Source organism: Parasteatoda tepidariorum, chromosome X1, assembly GCF_043381705.1.
Source record: "Parasteatoda tepidariorum isolate YZ-2023 chromosome X1, CAS_Ptep_4.0, whole genome shotgun sequence".
NCBI lineage: Eukaryota > Metazoa > Arthropoda > Arachnida > Araneae > Theridiidae > Parasteatoda > Parasteatoda tepidariorum.
This window is the reverse complement of record NC_092214.1, coordinates 59,370,783-59,384,619: the sequence shown is the minus strand read 5'-3', so window position 1 is coordinate 59,384,619 and position 13,837 is coordinate 59,370,783. Positions and strand designations below refer to the sequence as shown.

The window sequence follows — 13,837 nt, the reverse complement described above, 5'->3', positions numbered from 1 at the left end:
TAGTATGAATTTATTTTTGATTTTATTTAATTATACTTATATTTAAAATTTATCAGAAGGAACAAGCACCATTAATGAAAAAAGCATCTTAAAATCTGGGCCACCGTATTCTTTAAATATTTTTTTTTTTACTATTTGTTTTCATTCGTTCGATCAATTTCTGACTGACATTTCTGCTTGTGATGCAATTCGAATCAGAAAACAGAATCAAAAACAAATCCAACTTAAGTTTACTCACAAAGTAACCTTATAATTATATATTACGTTTGCTAGTAAATGTTATTTTCTGTAACCTAAATATACAAATTCTGATAACTTTTTTTCAGAAATGCATTTTTACATGTTGAAGTTTCACTTTATTTGTAATCAGTAACTCTGATCATATAATTTATTAGTTTGAAAAATAATGTTTCTTTAATGAGTTTGTCTACTAAAACATCAAGCAACCTAGCTTTCATATAATGTCTTATGAGAAAGTTAAAGTACTTTATATCGAATTGATAGACTTCTTCCGACTTCTTTATTAGTAGCATTCAGGATTGTATTTAACTTACTCTGGTTTCATATAGGAGATTCTATTGTTTGAGAAGTTAGTTATGCAATGTCTGTAAATGTAATTCTATGTATATTTTATAGAATGGTTTTGAAAATTAGCAGAATTTGTTAGTCTAATTCGATTTTTTTAAAAATTGTGATTATCATTTAAATTAATGAAGGAAGATTTCTGTACCGGTATCTGCACAAATAAATAAATAAAAATAATCGCCAAGTTTTGGGGTTACTAGTCAATTAGAATATTGAATTGAAATTGATGCTTGTATATTTTGATATATTTGTATTTTACTTGCATTTAGTAAATAAACTTATGAAACATAGTATTACTTGAGAAATAATGTTAAGCAATCAATTATAAAATGGTATCAGTATGCTTTGTAATGAAATATATTAGTATATTATATTTACAATGATGCATGAATATATTTACAGTGATAAATAAAATGATTCACTTTAAAAAATGACTTGTAATGAATGTGAGAAACATCTGAAAATAAGCATTGGTTACTAATGATAGTGGCAATTTTATTAAATTATATTACTAAATTGACTTTGTCTTTTTCAGCTGCGTGAGCTAAGCTTCTTTGCCATAAAGTATTTTATCTTGTTGTTCAACTACTTACATATAATTCCAAAATGATGTCTACAGGCTGTAATTATGGAAAGTTGAAAACAAATTTAAGACTTGCTATAAATCGATTGAAATTATTAGAAAAGAAAAAGACTGAGTTAGCTCAAAAGTCTAGAAGAGAAATAGCTGATTATCTTGCAAATGGGAAACTTGAACGTGCAAAGATCAGAGTTGAACACATTATTCGAGAAGATTACTTAGTTGAAGCAATGGAACTTGTTGAAATGTATTGTGATCTCTTGCTAGCTCGTTTTGGCCTTATTCAACAAATGAAGTATTATTTCTATCTTTTTTTATTGCATTTTATTTTCTTAACTAAGTTGTATTATATCTATTTATCATTCTTTATTATATCGATTTATCATCCTGTATTTTGTTTCATACTTTTATAAACTTGTAGTAAACAAGAAATTACAAATTGCAAAATTTTAAATTTAGATCATGTTGAGTGACATTTTGAAAACACTTAAATTCTAAGATTAAACAACGTATTTATGGAAACACATTTTATTCTGACAAATCTTTATTCTGACAATATTTTATTCTGACAATTTCTCATTAGAAATATATATATAATTGGAAAAATAATTTCCAATTTTAAATTATTTGTTCAAAATAGTTGTTTTTAATTTGTTTTCAAATATAGTAAAATATCATTCGATGTATTTTTTACTAGGTTCTTCAAATAATGGCAGCATAATTTAAATGTGATTAGAAGCTTGAAAGTTTTTTTTTCTTATATTTTTACTGAATTAAGTTATAAATTACATTTCAACTAATTATTTAAAAATGACTTAATTGATGTATCTATAAAATTAATTTACCATTTTAATTAAAGTATTTGTATTCTAATAATACATCAATATTTTGTTTTACCTAATTGAGTTCTATTTTTTAATTTTTATTTTTACTTAAATAGTTTATTTTGATTAGAAAAAATTTATTGATATTGGTTGTATGGTAAATTTCGCTTCATTTTAAATTTATTTCTAATTATTAAAATTAGTCACTAATATTTTAAGCAATTTGATATTTTCTACTATGTTTTTAGCCTAATGCCTTCTTAATCTCAGTACATTGTATCAATGCCTATAATTATACTTCCTCATATAGATTTGAGATCAGTTATTACATATTTAAAGTAACTGGTTAATTTTTCAGACAATATTAAAAATTTTACCAATGCAAAAAAGCAATGAATACTTACTCTTATTTTTTCAGTTCAGTTCTTTGTTCTATTCAAATAATTCAATAAAGCTCTCACTTTCTCAGGCTTATGAGATAAGCCTGAGAATACAAAACATTTTTTTAAAACTTTACTTTAGTACATTTAACACTAAACATACATTTAACACAATTTTTATGGTACATTTGACAGGAAATGCCGGTTAATGTATGTTGTATTGCATTGTCTTGTAAAGTGTTGGTATGTTTAGTGTTAATATTCAATAAAAACTTTAGTATCCGTGATGAGCGAAAATCATCAAATTGTGATAGTGATAAAAATTGTGGATTCTTGAACACCGACAATCTTTTATTTTCAACATTACTTTATTTTCTGATAAAAAATGCTTTTCCCTATTAGAAATAAATAATTGAAGCTTATAGAAAATAACATAAATGGAGGAAAAAAACTTGGTTGTCCACAAAAATTATTAAAGATAAATAAATATAAATGGGGTAAAATGCAAGAGAGGAACACAAGATAAAAATATCATATTGAATTTTTTTACTCTTACCTATTTAACACAGAAAATCTGCTTTTCACATTGTTATATTTAAGGAAAAAAATGTTACACTCGTATGAAAATATCGAGAGAGACAAGTTCTTTTTTTTTCTTCAGAATATCTGCTTTTAGTAAATATTAAATTTAAAGAGAAAAATTTTGATTGTTATCTATAAGAAATATTAAAGATAAATAGAAAACTAAATGACAGTTATAGCATAAAGCTAAAATGGCTAAGTTTTAAAAAAAGCAAAAGCAAATCAGCGAAGAAAAGAGATTATTCTTAATAGAAAATGTAAAAACTAAAAATGTTGTTTTCTGTTGTCATTCATCATTTCTCTTTTTTTTATTTTGTGTTATGAGAAATTCATCCTTTTATTAATATTTTCCTCTATTCAAGGGAACAATTTCACAATTTCTTGAAACCTGATCTTAACAGCTGTGTGTTTAAGATTGATCAGTCTTTAGTTAACAATAAGAGTAGGGTGGAGCATTTTCTGTACTAAATACTTATTTACATCTGAGTGAAATTTAAGGAGCGAGCATTTATCTGCGGTTGACAGATATTTTACAGTAGATTTTTGAGTATTCCAATCCTATCAATCTTTTTTTAAAAAGATTGTAATTTTTTAAAATTTATTTTAAATTTTATTTTATTAAAATTCTGGTTACTTGAGCTTTCCAGTTAATCAAATTCAGGTCAGCCTGGCTTTTTTTTTATTTTAAGAATTTTGGAACAAATATACTAATTTAGGAAGGAGATTGTATAAAACAAACTTTGCAAAGGTTCACTTGATATTTGTTTAAGTTATAACTATTAAACTTTCTTATGGTGTACATATGGGAGAGTTTTAGAGGAATATACAAATTTTAGATATTGTGCTGATAAAATATGTTTTGATTAATAGCTGAGTGATACGTCTGTAACAGTAGGAACTATTTAAAATTTTCCAGCCCATATATGTCATGTTTCCTTGGGGAGTAAAATATTATCCTTTTTTAATTTCTATTATTAAGTTGCTTTATTAGTTTAATTGTTTCTTCACTTTGTACTCACAAAATTTTTTTAATTTTCTTGTACTCCATTAAATTTCATTTGTTTAACCCACTGGCGGTTAAGCAAATGGGTAAATTTGGGAGAATGTTTCTCCCCTATACACTATTCAACTATCTATTAACATGGAAGAACCGGTTTTGCTATGCGGAGAAGACTGCAGGTTAAAATGCGACTTTTTACGTGCAGAACCGTCAGTGGGTTAAATTTAAACTATTCTTGAAATGCTTATTACTAATCAATTTTATTAATCATTTTTATTTNTATATATATATATATATATATATATTTCCTTCAATTCTTATATATACAACATTCCATTTCTAAAAAATCCTTATTTTGCCTGCAACTATTTTTTTGTTTTTACAATTAAAGTTATACCCACATGATCAAGTGACTAATACCACGCTCTGTTTATTGTAATAGACAATGAAAAATTCATTAATGACTAAATAAATTTTTCACCATTGCTCTCTAATTTGTTTAAATTGTAGAATTTAATTTTCTATTTTAATTTAGTTTTACTTGTTTTAAACCATTCTTAGTGGTCCCTTAGTGTAGATCTGGTGCAACCTATTGATATTATTCAACTTCCTCTAATTTTAATCAAATGTGACTTTAATATTTAAGAGGTTTGTCTATTTTAAGTAAACTCAGGTCCTATAAACTGAAAAATGTTCCAGTCATTTTGTTTTTTGTGCCAAATTAATTTTCTAAACATCATTTGATCAGCTAGCCATGGAGCATTAAAATTTACATTACCTAGTTGTTTTATGATCAACAGATTAATCTATATAAAAATGCATGTTTCTATATGTCTAATGAAAATTTTTTGCCTTAAAAGATGTATCTATTCGGGGTATGACAAGGAAATTCGCACTGAGTTATTGCATCATAGAATAAAAATTGACAAATTAATTTGTGTATTAATTTATTTTTGCCTACAACTTTAATAATAAAATAAATAATATACCTCTTAGATATTTGTTTTTTTACAACATCAAGCAAAAGATCTGCTGTTTTAGAGTTGTTTAAGTCAGGAAAATGTCAGTGTGAAATAGTTTCTTTTCTCTGTATGCAATCGTTATACATAAAAGTTTGGGATAAACATAGATTAAAAGTGTAAGACCTGCACCTCATTGCTGAAGTTTTCAATCAGCATTTGTGGTTCTACATTACTGCACAAGTCAGCTGCTTTGAAACCAATTTAAATTATTAATTAGTAGAAGTCAAATTTTATTATTTGTTGTATTTTGTTTGTCTATGTTTTTTAATAATATTCTCAAATAATTTTGAAATTAATGCTCTCACACTTTTTTAATTTAAACGTAATTTTTAACATTTTTCTAATGAACTGAATAATATTAATTGTTGTAAATTAATGTAATTATATTAAAATTGAAAGAACTTTTCATAATGACTTCAATTAGATTAAATATTGTTTCCTATATTTTTATTATTTCATTATCTTCTTTCTAGTTTATTCAGAATTTGAAACATATAATATTTATATTTTTTTCTTCATATTTGATTATTTGAATGAATTAATTAATTAAACTTTCTATTTTTTAGAAATTGGATAATTTAAATTTTTTGAGATATTAGTATGAAGAAAGTTTTGACTAGAGTTTTCTTCTTATATTTTTGTCTCACTCTTTCTTTAAAATTTTTCATCAATAATATTTTCTCTAAGATATTTAAAAATTTATACATATAATAAAAAATTAAAAACAAATTTGCCTATAAGGGTTTATTAATGTGTTTAATGTTCCTATTCTAGAACTTTAGATGAAGGTTTGGCAGAGTCTGTATCAAGCTTGATTTGGGCAGCTCCTCGTCTGCAAACTGATATTGCAGAGCTAAAAATTATTTCAGACCAACTTGCTGTTAAATATGGGAAACCTTATGCTGTAGCAGCACGAGAAAATGGACTTCATTCTGTCAATGAGAAACTTGTGCATAAGCTGAATGTTCAAGCTCCTCCAAAACCTTTGGTTGAAAAATACTTAATAGGTAAGATAGCCTTTGTGTCACTGAATAAGCATTTAGTTTTTTCTTTAAATTATAACAGCATGGTATTTCTTTAGAAATTGCCAGAAGCCACAATGTACCTTATGAGCCAGATGTAGAAATTTTAGCAGAGGAGATAGCAGATGAGGCAACACCAAATGTTCCATTAATTGAATTTGGAAATGATTCTAAGCCACCTGATGCTGGATTTGTAACAGGTCCTATTAAAGACAATTTGATATATCCTGAAATTCAGTGTCCTCAGCCTGATTTACCAAAGCCATTTAACTATCCAAATCCCACTGTAAGTTACATTTGTTTGTCCATTGTTTATTTTTAGTTATTCTGTTTCAGCTGCATAGTTTGATATTTGAATTATTGAGAAATGTAATTTCAGTTATAAGATATAAAGTTGGATCAAATTTTTTTTTTTCCTTTCTAAAAATTCGCAACTCCTAATGCTTTGATATTTTTATACACCCAAGCTTATTAGAACATCCAGGAGCTCTTAGAGTTGAGATAGGCTCATTTTTATATGCTTTTATTTTTCATTCAATTTTAGATGAGTTTCGTGTAAGATTGTGTCTTATAATAGCTTTTACTGTTCTTCAAATATGTTTCTTTACATAAATTTTATTTTTTTGTTTTGAATGATTAAATTATAATGAGGAAAATTTTGGGTATAAATGCAGTAAGACATCACTGATTTTTTTATCACACTGTCAAATTTCTTTTCAAATCATCACATTTCTGAATAAAACAACTTTCATTATTTTTCAAGTAAAAATTTTTTTTTTTAATCTGTGTAAACATTCTGAGAAAATTTTTGGATGTACAATACAAATTTCTATATATGACTCACTGTTTTCTGAACACTTTTTACTCTTAAATTAAATCATCTGTCCTTTTTTAAATAAAAAATAACATTATTTAACAAATTCAATAACATTATTTATTAAATAATATTTTTTAACAAAAAATAACAAAAGTTTTTGTTTTATGCTCATGGTTCATTACGAAATCTTACGTAAAAGAGAAAAAAAAGCTTTAATAAACACAATTAGAGTTGTTGGGAAAAAAAACAGTTAAAGAAAAAGCAAAAAAAAAAGTTTTGGTGAGAGTAGTAAGTTAGGAATATTAAGGAAGTTATAAATTAATAATATTTGAAAAAAAAAATACGATTGCAGACATGCTTTGTTTTGGTTTAAATTGGAAATGTTTTCAGTAAAAAATCTACTCAAATCTGTTCCTTGTTTAATATTGATTTTTTGTATTTAATAGAATTAATTTACTTGGGTTTTTTTTTCTGAGTATCTATTTTGCTAATTCATCACATCAAATGTTAAAAAACAGAAGCATTATAAGAAGTATTAGAATTGTGTCCATATTCATGAAAGAGAAAGTTCAATTTATTGCCTGCCTTTTCATTTTTTAAATACCTTGCAAGCGACATTTATGTTATCATATTCAATATACTTAAACTAACTAGATGTCAAGGAAAATGGCATGAAAAACATTATATGTACTATAAACATAACTCACATACGACGTTTTACATTGATCTAACGAGGAAAAAAAAATCTAAGAAAAGTTTGTTTTTAATCATATCTTTTTTAGAAATTGTTCATCAAGTCTTAGTGGTGCATTTTTAATACATTTAACATTAGATCTCTAATTCCATAATTTTTGTAAATGTTTTAGTTCCCCAATAATCACCTGATTCATTGTTGGAAATTCTGTGAATGAGTTACTCGTAAATGCTTCCAAACTCAATGCACTTAACAAAATGCCTCTCTGAACTATGATACATGTTATAAAGAGTTGAACTCTACCTACCTATAAACTATCTGGCCCCATTTATATAAAGATAGTAGCTGTATTATTGTACAATTCAATCATAGAAAAAAAAAACTTGCAATAATATTATAAGTCAAAAACCATAAGAAAATAGTTGTGAAATTTTCTTCTTAACATCCCCTTCAAGAAAATTTGTTTCTCCCCATTGCAATATTTTGCCCTTAAAAATAGGAATTTTACGTTAGTGTGTTTTTTAAGCACACTAATATAAAATTCCTGTTAAATTACAAACGAAAATTACTTTATAAAAATGTGAAATGTCCTTGAAAATACTTTTTTAAAAAAAAACTTTTTAGATGTAAATTACTGCCCGTGTCTAATTAAGAGAATGTAAATGCTAGGAAAGATATTGATAATCTATGTAAACTTTCTAAAATTTTGAAAATATGACGTTTTTACCTTGCTGGAGGAGTGTTCCCAAGGTAATGTTACTACTAACAAAAGATTCAGCAAATAATAATTTTTGATTAGCAGTCAAACTAATAAACTCACAATATCACATTTATATAAAATAAATATTTTAAAGAAGAAACTAAGTTTGACTGTTTTACCTTGAATAAACTAGTTTATGTTAGTATGATTTTAAACCTCAGTTTATTCCGTTTGCAACAAAATCTCACTAAGTCTGAAAAATGCTGTATTAGCTTGTTTAAAAAATTTAGTTTTGTTTATTACTTAAGAAAACATTTATTTTTGTTATAACTTCTCAAAATCTCAATGATATTCAAATGAATATTTTTTTTTTAATTTTGGTGTTTTAAATCTATGATTTTTTTTTAAAATAATAAGTAGTGAGAATTGTGGTCTAAAGTAATAGTTTTAAAAATTTGTTTTAAATTGTTGAACCTCTCTCTCAGACTATGCAATTTGAAATTACAAAATCCAAAAGTTGTCAAAAAATTCCTAAGTAGCAAAGCTTCAAATAATTGTATTTTTAAATTTTAATTTCTTGATTAGTTCAAATTTTGAATTTCATCCTTTAAGATTACAATACTTCTTAAAATGAAGAGGAAATTTTTTTTTTACAATAAAACATTTTTCATTCATTATTAAATTCGATAAAAAGATCAAATTATTTTTTGCCCAAAATTATTGTGTAAAAGTGTGTGTATGGAGTTTTATAATTGTGTAAAAGAAAATGTTTGATTTATTTAAGGTCATTGTTGGGGTTTTGACATGACAAACATCAAAAAACTGGTTTAAACTTCCAAAAACTTGCTAAAATAATCTAAACCCTCGGATCATAGTCACTATGCCATAAGGCATGTGAAGTTTTTAATAGTATATGTTTGAAATACGTATGTATACTAATATATAAGTATACACAGAGATGTATACCAATATATTCTATGATTAAAAAATTAATGTATGATAATCAATAATTACATAGAATGTTAAATTTATAGTTTTGAGCTAAAGAAACAAATTTTCACTTAATCTTCATACATTTCATATTTTTTTATTTTATTTGAGAACTCTCATTTTCTTGAAGAATTTTGAAGTAGACTTTTTGAAATCTTTTTATAGTACAATTATTAGTTTTATGCTATTGAAATGGAAAATTTATTTTTTGTTTAATATTGCAAGTTTTTTTTTAAATTTATTTTTAAACTCAATGTTGTAAAATGAATATACTTCAAATTTTAACATTGGTTTAATATATAACAAAATTGACCAAAGAAAAGAAATAAATTATAAAGCATAAATTTAAACATAAAATAATTAAATGATTCTTAGCGATCTATATTTCTAGTACCTAAGTTAACTTATATGCATATTATATTGCCTTATTTTTATAGTAGGGAAGGCATTCATGAATAATCATTAGAATGTTGACATTTTTTTTCTTTTATTGGAATGTTTTTTGAAGCAATTTTACAGCTGTAGAGCTTCCAGCATATTTTTTTAGCGTAAAATGAATTTTATTCTCATATAATGAATGTAACATATATTTTAAGTTTATGTCATTTCTTTCATACACACGTTAATCGTATTAAAAAGAAGTAATTTAATATCTAACCTTAAATATTAAACGCAATGTGCTTTTAAGTTATGAAAAATAACAATTATACCAATACGTATATGCAATTTTTTAGGTGTTTAACACAGGTTTATTGCACAGGATTTTTGACCTATTTCTATGGTTGAAACCAAAAAGAACTGACACATGTCAAAAACTTGCCAACCCTGTCTAAGTGTTAACAGTGATATAGAAAAATTCACAAAACATTAATTAATCATTAATGGGCTCAAAAATTTTTTTTTTCTCTTGATTTAACTATTAGAATTTTGTTTAATCAATCATATTTTGTAAATTGTAGCTATTTTGTACATTTTACGGTTTAACAATTAAGACTGTAAAAAGTAAAAGACTGAGATATATTTCTTTAGACAGAATATTTCTTATGCTTGATTTTAAACTAAAATATTGTCTATGTGCCCCTTAAACCATCAAAATTGTTTCTTATTACAGAAACATTTAATCATTAAATTAAAAATAAATATATATGGTTGACTTTTTCTTTATTATTCAATAAGTAAAAGCGAGAATTAATTTACCCCTTCAAAAAATTTTCCATTGTATAAACATTTCCTTTATTTAAATTTATATTCAAAAGTTTTTCTTTTGGCCTTTTATTTCATGAAGAGAAGTAATATTATTTTATTCATTCTTTATTTGCAGATTTTTATTTTGATAATTATATGTAACTTTTTTCAATTTTTTTTTAACCAGTTACTCTCATGGGTTTAAATAACCAAATTAACCGTCGGAGGTTTTTATGATATTCTTCTCTATCTACGTAAATTGGATTGCTAAAAAAAATGCTCTTAAGAGACAAGTTGGTTGATCTGTTTTATCCAAATTTATCTTTGTGTTCTGTGATTATTTTCAAAGCTGCAATGTTTGGAGATGACTATTATTGGCAGCCTATAAGCTACATGGATTAATTGTTGAATGTGATTTATAAAACAACTGAAAGTAAATCTTTAAAAAAATCTTTTTTACAAAAATTTAAAAATTTTAAATATACAAAATAATTGTATTATGTTTTAATATGAAGCGAACCAGAGTAGGTTTTACATTTTTTTAAACATAATATATTTACCATGAAAAGTTTTTTGAAAATTTCAGAAAATGAAAAAGTCTTAAAAAAGAAACATTTGTAAACGTGCGAAAAAAATACATGTGAAAAAAATTCTTCATTTAATGATAGGGAAATTTTCTACCTTTCAATTTATTTAATATTTTACTAGCTGCAGTAGTGTGTAGTGACATATATTTGTTAGCTGAATGTTGCAAAAAAAAAAAAAAATGCTTTATTTTCAATTCATGAAAGAAGAAAAATATTTTCTATTGTTCACTTCAAATGTAAGCATCTCTCCCTTCATCTTGCAGTAAAAATTAAAAACAATTCATTAAATCCTTATAAGTATATATATTTGTATATTATATTAATCTTATGTATTTATGTTGAGCAAAAAAAAAAATGAATTGAATACAAGAATAGACAAACAATAAGATATTAAATAAGATAATCTAATCTTATAAATTACCAATAAGGAATAAAAGCATTGTGTCTAATTAATATAAACCAGGATCTGTTTACTAATGCTGGTGCCAAATGAACCTGAACTATTCATCTGAAATCAAACAAAATTCATTCAAATTGAAATCAAAATCACACAACGGAAAACTCAGAGTGGCTCCAAGATCATTTGAATTGATGACTAGGATTAATTTTTTAAATGTTTAACCCTTTCGAGCCGACTGTCACATATATGTGACAGCAAGAAACGCGCTCACTTCCCGGCCGACACACCCGCGTGTCAGAGAGTTTTCTCGTTCACCCCCGACCGTCACTTATTTGTGCCAGCGTTTCGGAACGTTTTAAAAAATGAAATTTCTTCCAAAAGATGGCATTGTATGTCCATATGGTTTCAGATACATGTAGATTTGACCTTCTACTCAAGATGAAAGTACATTCACGTGATTTTTAGGGGAAGGAGTGGAGGGGGGAATGTTTTATGAGGGCTCTTTAAATTAGCACGTGATATTTATTTACAGTAAGTAAGGGAGTTTTTTTTATCTCTCGCTACTTTCGATTTTCGGATTAGTTTTTAGTGGATAATTAGATCTTGTAGGCTTGAATTTTTTTTCTTTTTACCGTTAGAATGTCGAAGCGTCGAAAATTTTTAACTGAGCTGGAAATAGAGGAAATTATGCAAAATATTTAAACTTATTAATATTTATATTGCATTTAAACAAGAAATAACTTAAGTAAATAAAGAATCCATAGAAATATATATAAAGCATATGTCACTTAAATACTCTACAGAACAATATTAAACAATGCGCTGATATTTCGGTAATTTCATGGAATTAGGCTTAACATCAAAAAACCCTCCGGCCCTGGGGAGACACACGCTAGAGAGACTGCCGGCCTCAGCGGTAAGCGCGCTTTCACGCTTTGCGTCGCGAAAGGGTTAATATATTTTAATTTTTTCTAGTTATTTGTCTTTTGCATATGCTAAAATGAAAACTGTAATAAAATGCTTTATATTTATTTAATGCCTTATGTATCTTCACAGCTAACTTCTAAGGGAGCCCCTCCAATTCCAAATGTTCAACCTAGTGGACCGTATCCTGGCCCTTCTCCTAACATAGGTTTCAATATTGATGTTCCAGCCCCTTCTTATGAAAGTGTTTTTGGAGATAAACAAACACCGCAAAATACTGGAGCTATCCCAAAGCCTGCTGCACCACAGCCAAATATTCCTGAATTTTTTCCTGAATTACCTTCCGTTCCAAATACAATGCCTGATTCTGGTCCTCCAAATGAAGTTGATTTTGATGACTTGGCCAGGCGATTTGAAGAGCTTAAAAAGCGTGGCTGAAGAAGAATGCATTCTAGCTATTCATTTTTCTCTTCTAGATATTTTCACTTCTTGTGTCTAGCACGAGCAATAATGCATATAAATTATTCTATTTTATACTTATGTTGAATTGATATGCTGTAACTAATTATTATACTCAAGTGTAAATTTATCCAACAAATTTTGCTATGCTAATTTGTGTTAAAATAATAATAAACATAATTTTTATAAGCTTTGTTTTTCTGTTTTTTTTTTGTTTTAATTGGTGACAGTTGTTGGAAATATGTTGTTATCAAGTATAGACTGGTTCAAATGGCTGAAATATGTGCATTTTTATAGAATTCCGTTTTATTGTATCATAAATTAAAAAAACTTACCTTAAATTTGATAAAACAATAATTTTCAACTTTTTTTCATGATTAAGAAAAATGGTATTAGAAATTTTAATTTAAACCTTCAACATCAACATATTGTATGCAATTTTCAAACAATTTGTTTTTAACACTATTTTTTTTTCTTTCTGATTTAATATGAGTTCCTCTATGAGTTGTAAATGTTTAAATTTTGTTTACTTGTTTTTTTTCTTTTGCTTCTTAAAATCTCGTGAATTACATAATGCAGAAGAATTACTTATTTTGATATTTTCTCTCTTTCCATTTCATATAAAAAATTTTATCAATTGTAAAACTAGTTTTTATAAATTATTATTAATCCTCTTAAAAAATGTTAAAGCAGTAAAAAAGAACAGAATGGAAAAATAAAAATTTGATTGTCTATACAACATTAAAAAAAACCCTAATATAACATGTTTTTAAGCGATGATCTGAATTCTTAAATGAGTTGTAAAGACATTTGTTTTGTTTATCCATTTTCTTTGTACTTATTAATGTCTTCAGTAATGTACAAAAATTAATTATTTTTATGCTCTCCCATCCCTCTGGTTTTATAGAATTCTAAATAAACATAATTTTAATTTAAACAAATTAATATTTACATAAACTTATTTGTGATTTCCATTAAAAGTTTGGAATTTCTTAAAAAAGGAAAGAGAATAGTGAGACATCCTAGCCTTTTCAAATGGTAATTTAGTCTGTCAAGCAATAAGCAACTACTCCATAAAAGTAAATT

General features: G+C 25.8%; 1 protein-coding gene across 3 annotated transcripts; it reads left to right on the top strand.

Annotated features, from left to right (window-relative positions):
• The first annotated feature begins 100 nt into the window (after window positions 1-100).
• LOC107447335 (IST1-like protein) lies at window positions 101-12,940 on the top strand. 3 transcript variants are annotated; one of them, XM_016062207.3, is made up of 5 exons: window positions 101-241; window positions 1,121-1,460; window positions 5,748-5,980; window positions 6,055-6,281; window positions 12,425-12,940. In XM_016062207.3, the coding sequence occupies exons 2-5, from the start codon at window positions 1,192-1,194 to the stop codon at window positions 12,728-12,730; spliced, it is 1,035 nt and encodes a 344-aa protein (XP_015917693.1). In that variant the 5' UTR covers window positions 101-241; window positions 1,121-1,191; the 3' UTR covers window positions 12,731-12,940. The 3 variants fall into 3 exon arrangements, with proteins under 3 accessions (XP_015917693.1, XP_015917696.1, XP_015917695.1); XM_016062210.4 differs by having other exon boundaries at window positions 163-589; XM_016062209.4 differs by having other exon boundaries at window positions 170-272.
• The last annotated feature ends 897 nt before the right edge of the window (window positions 12,941-13,837 follow it).